Here is an 11440-nt window from a genome sequence, read left to right on the forward strand (position 1 = left end):
TATTCTCAGGAGGCTATCTGACGCAGACATAGCCGCAACTCTGACTGGCCCTACTAGTGCCGGTGAGACATTTGTCACCCGGACTTATTTGCTGAATGATTTATGGTTCTTTAATTCGGTGTTATACCGAAATGTATTTATGGCGGGCCATAAGATTCAGCGCTGTTCAGATTTTCCTGCTGCCCTCTATACCTTCTACACAGGCCATTGGTTCTCTGTTCTTGCACTCTACTAGAGTGTAATAATGAAGCTTTACACAAGCTACATCAGCAAGGCCAAGCCCAGGCAAGCCACATTCCTCTCTTTTGCACATCGGATTACTCAGATCCTGAAAGACCAGCACTATCCTTTCCATTCACATGAGCATTTTGAGTCAGGGGCTTACCACTATGGCAAGAAGGACTGGAATAAGAGCTACAATGCTCTTATAAAGAGTCTAGAGAATGAGGCCATCTTGGCAACTGAGGAGGCAGAGTCAGTAGAGATGGAGGCAACAGCAGTAGCAGCAGCAGCAGATGATCCAACAGACGCACCGGTGGCTGCAGATGCACATATGGATATTGACTTTGAGCATGAGCCTCCAGTAGAGTCACCACATCACTCTTTGGCAGGGTCACTAATACATTCTCAGGAGTAGACTCAAGATATGCCTTAGTTTCATGATCCAGTCATCCCTAACACTTTAGCTCAAACACCTAGCCTAGGAGAGCGGCTCCAGACATTGGAGGATGCGGTTGTCTCTCTCCGAGCAAACATGACTACTCTCTGCATAGACATCCTAACTGTGCTGCAAAGCATATCCAGAGACATACGGGGTTCACGCCCCGTTCGATCGACTTCCTTTGCTTGATCTCTATATCTCTCCCCTCATTTTATATATTTGTGATACTTGACTGTTCTTTTGATACTGTTATTATATTTTTGTGGCTAGTCTATTGGCCAGATACTGTGATGTACTATATATACTATTTTCTCTTCTCTATTTTATGCATGATATTTTTTGATGTCGGGTTATTATATTGATATATTTATCTGTGATTGATTCCATTATTAGGTGCATCCCAATGACTTTAGTGAGAAAGTGCTGCCCAAATTTTTTAGGAACACCCTTATTCCTCTCTCCTTAGTTCATTTATTGTCCCATTTACACTTGCATGTCCATTGTGCACTGTTATTATCCCCTTTGTTATCTAATGAGGTTTTATTCCAATCTCATCTTTTCAGGACCACAATCGATCCCAAGTTTGGGGGGGGGGGGGGGGGGGGGGGGGAAGGGGGTTGTACCACCCACTTTGGATATTTATGTCCCACCCATTCTTTGACATAGCTACACGGGTAGGATAATGACCTATAGGGATTAGTAGTTATATATAAAATGAGGTGTGTATATATATTTATGGTATGTTCATTAAAAATAATTATTTATTATATTAGTTACCTAGTTTGATATTGTAAGACGTATGTTAGGTCTAAGATATATGTAGTGTATGTATGTATATATATATATATATATATATATATATATATATATATATAGTAGATCTAGAAAGAGAATAGAGAAGAAAAAGAAAGAGAGAAAGAAAGAGGAAGAGAGAGAAAGAAGAAAAAAGATCATTAGAAGAAGAAGAAGAAGAACAAAGAAGAAAGAGTTTAACTTTTGATCCGAAAGTTTAAGGCAAGTTCTTTGTTCTACATTTCTCCCTTAGATCTGTTATTTATATGTCTCTAGTATAACTTTAGGGATGATTAAAAGATTTCTAGAATCTGAATCCATGTTTAAATTAATCTAGAGCATAGTTTTTATGGGTTTATGTTCATATTTGTTCTTGATGTATGTTTTGGTAAATTTATGGCTTAGATATGATTTTTGATGGATTTCTACATGTTATAATGATATAATTTCATGCTTGGGTGTTTATGGGACTTAGTAACATGCTTGAAAACCCTTAACAACGGAGAACAGGGCTGAAAATTGGACTTCTTAAGTTGTTTCATGAAACAGTGCTCGAGCACACTTGGGTACTCGAGCACACTAAGGATAGTTTTCGAGCACTCTCTCGAGTTTTTGGGTAAAAATGCATTTTTTGACCCTAATATGATTATTTAAGGTCCCGAGCACTAAATAGGGACTTAGGGAAGATGATATGTGAATTTAAATAGGCATGAGTACAACTATGCATGCAATTTGATTTATTTAATGATGAATTGGTGAATTTAATCGTTTAATTTGTTTTAATAATTGAGATTAAATGTTTAGCATAAGATATGTTTGGGAAAACGCTTAATTGGTTGTGAGTATAAAAATTCAACATGTTTAAGGTCCAGTTTATGTGAGATAAATATTGCAGGAAGTTCTATATAAATTATAAGTTGTTTCTGTGATTTAATGACATGAAATTATATGTTATTTATTGTTATAATATAATATGATTTTAATCAATTTCATATATATGTTTATGATCTTAAACATGATATATATATATATATATATATATATGTTTAGATTATTTGAGAACCATTGTCAGGATGTGGTTCTATGTCATGCCATTGTCAGGATGTGGATTACGTGCCATTGTTAGGATATGACTATTACATATTTTTATATATATTCCAACCCATTGTTAGGTTATACGTATTGTTGTTATTTGGATACCATTGTCAGGATATGGTTAGTTATGTCTTTAATGATATTATGTGTACCATGATACAAGCTTGAGGTCTTGTGATCACTAGATAGGGTGGAGGCGTATATTGCCAATTAAGATGAGTAGCTAGATTTATGGATATGTGTGCCCTGGTAGAAGGAGGACTCGTGACCACCTTTGTGTGCGTTTTGCATAAGATACTCACTACACGGTTGAGTCTGTCTTAGTCCAGTGAGAGTCTTTAGTGTGTATATTTATATACTTATTGACTATGTAGATATTATATGAGTTAGTTATAGATGTGTAGTTTATTCAGGTCTCTGTTTAGGTTGTCATGGAAAGGAATTGTTGTGGGTTTTGACCCACCATTATTATATTTTTCAGGTCCTTATCAGTAGTAGGATTAGTAGTTGTTCGTGCAGATCAGAGACTTGTCATCATCACTCTTCCGATGTCATCGACGTAGGATTCTATCATCTGATTAGTAATTTCCATCTTTAGGTAGTTGTTTATTTTCAGTTATTGGTTTTTTTGGGGGTCCATGTTTAAGGATTCCCGAGTTATATTCTTTTAAAGAATTTATTCAATGGAGATTTTTATCTATCCTTAAGGATTAAATGGGTTTATTTAGAGGATATGATTTATTTAATTATTAGTTTTCCTTTCAGCGATATTATTTTCTTATTTATTTATCTTTTTGTATTTTGTGTTCAATTTAAAATATTAATTGTTTGATATTGCTCTCAGTCTCATGTACAGACTTGATTAACCAGTATTCCGGAATTGAGGGGTATCACACAAATTCACCGGTTAACTTGTTGTTGCACTTGGTTGGAGTAAAATCACTGGCGGCCATGGTTGTGATAATTCAGCAGCCACTACTGGCTGAACAACTTGTGATGAAATCGATCGAGGAACCGATTCTTGATTATTAGAGCTTCCAGCCTGAGTTGGTCTGTTCATAATGGCAGTTGAAAGCTGCGACATAGTCTCATGCATGTCATTATGACGAGCACTAATTTTTCCCATTGCCTCTACTAAGGAGATCACCTCTGCTTGAATTATTGCTACTTCAGATCATATAGCTAATTCATCCACAAGGCCCAACATAGAGCTTTCAGCCTAAGTTGGCTGATGTTCTTCTTCCGAATCTTTATCGGTAGCAGCAACCTTGGAGTTCCTAAGTCGTGACATTACTGCTTCTTTTAACACCACCAAGCGGGGGGTCCAACCGGGCATGCCAATTTATGTTGGCACAAAATTTGGCTCATACAGCTGATTGATACTGCGGGCATGCCAGAGTTATAAAAAAACTCAATGAATTAAACATCAACTATCCTTTTTAAATGATGGCTGATTGCAAGCAATTGTGTGGGAGAGAAATAGTTAGAACTCCCAGTAAGGTTCTTTTTTTTTTTTTTTTTTTTTTTTTTTTTTTGCAAGGACTTTTGTGGTGTTAAAAGAAAAATGCAGTATAAATAAAAGAATTAAAATGAAATGGCTGAATTAAAATTGCATGGAAAGAAAAGTGCGAAGAAAATAAATTACAGAATTGAGATTGACTTGAAATGAAACATATAATGCGGGTAAAGGAAAAGGAAAATGCCTAATTAAACATTGCAAGAAAAAGAAGTTTGCTGGAACTCAAATTACTTAAATGGAAATTGTCGTTGTAATCAAAATGATGAGAAAGGAAATTGGCAAGCTTAAGATCTCAGGATCGATGATTAGGGAAAGATAAATGACGAGTCAATTAAATTGCATGTTTTTGGAGTGGTATTTATAGAAATTTCCATTAACTAAATTGTCCCTTGCTATGAAATCTCCATCCTTTATTTTCTCTTGACTTATTTGGATTAGATTAGATTTGTGGTAAGCAACTTACGTGGCACATGCAGCTTTCTCCAAATATTTCTCTTTTTATTTAGGACGTTAGTTGCAATTAGTAAAACCATCGTCTGATCCTTCCTTGTACTTCATAAACTTGGTAGCCATCTTCCATCTCACTCAGAAGGCTGCCAAGTTTAGGAGCCAATAGAACCACCAAGTCATTAAAATCTCAACTTATGGTCATTATACTCCGGACTAGGTTTTGTTTGTGTTTGGCAAACGTCGCTAGAATTTCTATCACCCAAGGAAGGATTACAAGACTACTGACTTATTTTTGTTTCAACTTAATTTGGCAGTCACTTTTATCAAAACCTATGAAGCACGGACACTCCACCCAGGGGTCCCGTACCTGTGTCGGATACTTTTCGGACACCGACACCCATGTCCGAGGCTCGGACACGTGTCCGACACTTCTATAAAGTGTCCAAATATTATTTTTTATTGGACACGCGTGTCCGAGGCTCGGACACACGGTCCGACACTTTTGTGAGACAAAATTTATTTTCTCACTCCTCTCAGTCTCTCATATTCTTCAATTATCTCTCTTCATGAACAAGATATATATATATATATATATATATATATATATATATATATATATATATATATAAGTTATATGAACAAAACTTTGTGAAAGACTGAAAGTATATATGTTTATTCATATACATATTTAGTTCATTATAGTTATGTCTCTTCTGCACATCTTCGTTTGGAATTTGGATCAACTTTATTTTTTATTTATTTTCTGTTTTGTCTTGTCTATATTTTTCTTATAACAGAGATAAAATTATTGAAATTGATTCTGTTATTTGTTGTTATTTTATTTATCTGTACAAGATTCTAGTAATTATATTTTGAACATATATATATATATAGATATATATAATTTTATAGGCGTATTCCTGTCGTGTCCGTGTCTTATTTTTTTAAAATTTGCCGTGTCGCTGTATTCGTATCGTGTCGTACCCGTATTTCATATTCGTAATCGTATCTCATAGATCAAAACTAATAGATAGGTCAATACGTGATGCTTTGACAAATGGGAAAATACCAAGAAAAGTCGATAGAATTAATGTAACCTTTCCAATTTTTGTCGTGTAACAACCAAACACAACTTTATCTAAAACCAAGGAAATCTATTATTTCATGGACCCAGTGTAAAGGAAGCTCAGAAATCCACTTAATAGGCCTCAATTTCTCTAGTAATTAAATGAAGAAATATTATTTTATTCACACTTTCATTTTCATTTTTAATTTTAATTTTTTGTTTTTTTTTGTTAAGTAAGATCACTTTTATTTTTCTTAACTAGATATATCTCCACTTTATAAGTAGTGAATGCTTTATGATTGGAATAAAAAATTTAAGTAATTAAGTGGCGTTAATATTCAATTCATATATACACGTTTAGTTTTTCATTGTATGGACAAGTTTTCTTATAACATTCTCTTACAGCGGTCGAATCACCTTATCTACTTGAGTTACCTAAACCTAATCTCTTCGGATATGACACTTAGCGTGACACCAAATCAAGGAATGAGTTTGACTCTCATATCAACTATAATAAATGAATTTTTTATTATCTAATTAAAAATTTTAAACTATTAAATGAAACTAACAACCTAAAACGTCCCCTTGTAACAGTAGCTCATAGCTATTTTTCAATTCCTAACTCAAATGGTAGCTCATAGCTATTTTTCAATTCCTAACTCAAATGGTACAGCAATTCCGTTGCGAAGAAATGGTGGTGAATCAGTTAGAGTATATATATATATATAAAATTCTTATCTGTTTGTTTGTTTTTTTTATTTTTTATTTTATTTTATTTTATTTTTTGATATTCTGTGTCCTCCATCTATTCTCTCTTTATGGCCCTTGTGATACTCTCTATCATTCTCCATCTAAATTATTCGATTTTAGATATAAAAAATAATAAAATTTTTGAATTGCAAATTTCTTTTGTATATGTTTATAATTTCACATTAACATTAACTCTCAAAATAAGTGTCTTACTAAGTGCATGTCTCAATTAGCCAACCTGCTGAAATTTAAAGATTAATGAACCATTAGAATTAAACCATACAATGCTCTCTTAAACTGAAAATTTATCATCATCGAATAAGTTGTGACTCATTTGATCTATTAAACCAACACATCTAAAATTTATCATATAAATATGTCTATCGACTACTTTCATTTAGTCGAATATTTTTAATAACTAACCAACAACCCACTTGAATATGAAAGGTGGTCGTCAAGAAGTGAATCCGCCGTCAACGACGAGGTCGTGCCCGGAAATGAATGCGGCGTCATCGGAGGCAAGGAACAACACAGCATCAGCAACATGTTTCACTTTCAATACAATCCCTTGCAAGCTCGTAAAAGGCTCATAAGTTTTCTCCACCTCCTCCGCCTCCTTCTCATGCGCCTTGCACATCATCGGCGTCGCCACCGCATACGGCGACACACTGTTCACCCTAATCCCGTGCTCACCGAGCTGCCGGCTCGCTGATCGGACCAGCCCAATCACCGCGTGCTTCGACATGTGGTAGTCGGTCCGCCTCCGCCCCCCTTTCCTGCCGGCCACGCTCGCTGTGCAGACGATGCTGCCCCTCACGCGCCGCTCCACCATTGCACGCGCCGCCTGCTTCACGCACGCGGCCAGGCCGCGGACGTTGATGGCGAAGAGGCGGTCGAACTGGGAGAAGTCGAGATCGAGAATCAGCTGATCCGAGGGACTGATGATGCCTGCGTTGCTGAACATGATGTCGAGCTGGCCGTGAATCCGGACCGTTGATTCCACGATGTCTTTGACCTGATCTTCGTCAGTTACGTCGCAGTGAACGTAGGTGCATTTTGGACCGATGGACTCCGCCACACGCTGGCCTAGCTCGTCTTGGATGTCGGCAATCACAACCGCGCGTGCACCGTGATCCGCAAAAAGACGCGCTGTTTCCTCGCCGATGCCGCTCGCCCCGCCGGTGATTATGGCTACTTTGCCCTCTAGTTTCTTCATTATTGCCATTTCCGTCATCTTTCGGTGACCCACTCACAAGTCGTTCATCAAGTGTAGCCTTTATTTGTTCTTTCTTTACTTCTTTCAACTTTCTTACATTAAGAGACAAATAGAATTCACTGTTTTTGTTTTTATTTTTATTTATTTTTTATTTTTTTTTACCAAACAAATGTAATAAGACAACTTTGAAAGGAGTTTATGACTTAAATAACATTATTTTATTTGGGTGATGGGATTGCATTTAAACCTAATATTTTGCAAATGTTTAAATTCAATCATTTCTGTTGCATTTCAGAGCTTTTTGTAGTCTAATATTATTAATTTTAATCGTAGCCTAATGCATGAATTTTTAATTATTACTAAAACTTAAAAGTTAGTAAGTCCCCGTTAAAAGTTAGCAAATGTTTACGGTTAAAAGTTAATAAAAAGAATCTGTATATATTTTGTATATATAATGTGAATCAATCATGGATTAACGGATGGAATCAATTTTCTTTTAACACCTCAATCAATCAACTGATCCATTGACTACTAATTTCATTCTTATCATTCTGTTGTCGAATAACGAGGCCAAAAAATCAATCACAACCAACGGATCAAATTGATACACCGATTTCACAAACTGACAGATAAAGTGAAAATCCTAATTATGGGAAGTTAGGCGCTCCATCTTATTCTATGTAAAACTAAAATGACAAAACTATCCTTGTAGCACACAAACCAATACATATCATGTTAGCCACCCCTCCTCTGTTTCTTCTTTCTTCCTCCATTTTCTCACACAGTAACTGAATACATTTTACATTCAAAGACAAAAGGTGCCCTTGGCAGCAACCATCGTCTCCATAAGCTAGCCACAGCTCACCGCCGACGATTTGGGGGATTCCTTGATACCCATTTGTCTCTAAATCTCTCCATTTAGGTTTCCTTTACGTTACATATATAGATAATCAATATGTGTATATAAAAATAAAAAAATAAAAAAATTAGAAATTTTTTTTTTGAATTTCAGGTTAGGTTAGGATTGAACCCGAGACCAACTCGAACACGGCTGGGTTTTTCAAAACCTTACCCAATTTGTGCCCGATTTGTAAATTTAGAAGGCCAAATTCCAAAATTTTCAAGTTAGTTTGGGGTTGGCCCGCCCAAATTTTAGATAAGCAATTTCTTCTTAAACTTGTATTCACTCTCTTTATTTTAAAACTTAAAATATAATTTATAACATCTTAATGTACAACTTTCTTGTATTTAAAAATTTAAAATGTTATTCATAACTCTTGGAATGATTTCTTTATATTTAGAACTTTAAATTTTGTTTATAACTCTTGAAATGGTGGAATATATATGCTACTTGTTTGTATTTAAAATTTACAAATATTATTTTACAATTGTTGGAATTGTGTACTATACAACTTCTTTGTATTTAGAACTTAAATTATTACTTATAACTTTTGAAGTAGTATACTTTACAACTTCTTTGTATTTAAAACTTAAAATATTATTTGTTAATTTTTTTTTTTAAAAATGTATAGTAATAATTAAAAATGGCTTACCACTTTTAATAGTAGTATAGAAGTATTTGATATTTTATAAAAATTAATATAAATATATAATTTGTATGTATTTAAAAATTATGTATTTCTTTTTATTTAAAACTTAAGTGAAATTGCTAGAATGTTGGGCTATCCAAATTTTTTTTGCATTTAAGGCTTAAAAATATTATTTACAATTATGAAAATGGTAGACTATACTATATACAACTTCTTTGTATTTAAGCTTAAAATATTATTTATAAATATTGAAATGATCTACTTTGTGTTTAAAACTTAAAATATTATTTACAACCTCTTAATATAATAATTACTTGTATTTAAAATTTAAAATATTATTTATAACTCTTAGAATAGTTTTCTTTATATTTTGGACTTTAAATATTGTTTATAACTCTTGAAATGGTGAACTATGCAACTTGTTCGTACTTAAAACTTACAAATATTATTTTAAAATTATTGGAATTATAGACTACACAACTTCTTTTTATTTAGAACTTAAATTATTATTTATACCTTTTGAAATGGTAGATTTTACAACTTCTTTTTTTTCCTAGTTAATTTTACAACTTCTTTATATTTAAAACTTAAAATATTATTTGCTAATTGTTTTTAAATGTATAGTAATAATTAAAAATGGGTTACACTTTTAATACTAGTATAGAAGTGTTTGATATTTCATAAAAATTAGTATAAAAGTATAGAGATATTCAATAATCAGTTAGTATAGATTAAAAAATTATTTGTTAATTTATTTTAAAATGTATAATAAGATATAATAAAGAATTATAAATATAAGTCACTGAAATTATATATATAATAATTATAATTCACTAAAATTAAGTGGATATTCAGAAAGGATATGTAACATAGTAAATTATTAGGTGTTTTAATGAAGTATGAATTATTAAGTGAATTAATAAGTTTTTTTATATAAGAAAATTAAAAATGCTAAAAAATATTATATGGATGGAAAATGATTCTTGCACCGAATAATTGCAATGAATTAATAGACCTACTCTTTTAATTGATCAATTATACAACAAATAAGGAAGTGGAACCCTCCATTTAAATGTATTTGGTATAACAAATATATAGATTGAAAGAAAAATTTAATAAATGACCATTTATGTTGGATATGTTACAAATTCGACTATTTCCAAAATAATGGATGAAAAATGCCACCTTCTTAACAAAATGTATTAATAAAGTGACAACTTTACACAACTATTTACCTATTTAACAAACACCTATAAATTTGAGTCCAAATTACCCCTCAGCAATAATTTTTATTCCTTCTTTCTAAATTTTGTATAGATAATTCGTTGAGAGAAGAACCCAAGTTGACTTTTGAACCTCTCATTATAAGGTGAAGGAGGAGGAAGAGGAAGAAATGAGAAGGAAAGAGATTTAGATGGATAACACACCAGCAACCTCCAAACCTCTCATATCATCGTGAATACAAGCTTAAAGAGAAATTGATGTGCATTAAGTGTATCAATTATAAAATCACTATCTATAACACAAATTCTTGTAGAAAATGGCTAAGTAAGGGTTATCGATCCACAAAAATTGCTAGCTTATGACAATCAAAACTCTAAGACTACTTAATTTACATTTTAATAGAAAAGATTTGGTTTGATGATTTATTTGTCATTTAGCATGAAATTAAAACTTAAAACAGAAAGTAAAATAGATTCAATTGACTTGAATATATAAAGAGAAGAGGCTAGGGAAATGATTTTACCAAGACCTCATAAACAGGCTACATGCAATCAACTTGGGGGAAAACACTTATGTATATAACTATGATGTGCAGAAGTACAAAACAACCACACATCTTCCAGAAATTCATACAATTTAGAACTAAGCATAACCCATCTTTGGTTGGAATGACTCATCCACCTAAACTAAGTTGTGGTATGAACCACCTTTCCTGGGTATGGCCTATCAAGGTCCTTAAATTGTATGTTAAAACACATGTAATTCAAGAATCTAGCATAGATTATCTTTAGTAGGCATGGACCATTTACCTAACTAAATTAATCTAAAGATGTATCGTGGTCTATCTTCCTTAAGCATAACTTATCCAAATTCTCATACAACATGACAATAAAACCATTTCATAAATTCATTCTCATTGTCACTATAAGAATATAAAGTGTATAGTTATACAAACATTATTTCTAAGACAAGATATACATCTCATCATAAATATATATATATATATATATATATATATATATATATATATATATATATACAAATGAAGATCAAATACATGAATTCAATGTGTATATATATATATAATTTATTAAATCAATAATATAGCCATAATCAT

The 11440-nt window shown here is 32.7% G+C and overlaps 1 protein-coding gene across 1 annotated transcript; it reads right to left on the reverse strand.

Annotated features, from left to right (window-relative positions):
- Positions 1 to 6580: 6580 nt before the first annotated feature.
- On the reverse strand, positions 6581 to 7644 carry LOC132286358 ((-)-isopiperitenol/(-)-carveol dehydrogenase, mitochondrial-like). Its single transcript, XM_059788685.1, has one exon. It carries the CDS (start codon positions 7565 to 7567, stop codon positions 6788 to 6790), a length of 780 nt encoding a protein of 259 aa, XP_059644668.1. The 5' UTR covers positions 7568 to 7644; the 3' UTR covers positions 6581 to 6787.
- Positions 7645 to 11440: the final 3796 nt, after the last annotated feature.

This window comes from Cornus florida, unplaced genomic scaffold, assembly GCF_030987335.1.
Source record: "Cornus florida cultivar Cherokee Brave unplaced genomic scaffold, ASM3098733v1 CherokeeBrave_3.0.0_Hap2_Chr11, whole genome shotgun sequence".
Classification (NCBI taxonomy): Eukaryota; Viridiplantae; Streptophyta; class Magnoliopsida; order Cornales; family Cornaceae; genus Cornus; species Cornus florida.

Coding starts and splice junctions, on each gene's coding strand:
- LOC132286358 (XM_059788685.1), bottom strand. CDS start 7,567: ATGACGGAAATGGCAATAATGAAGAAACTAGAGGGCAAAGTAGCCATA.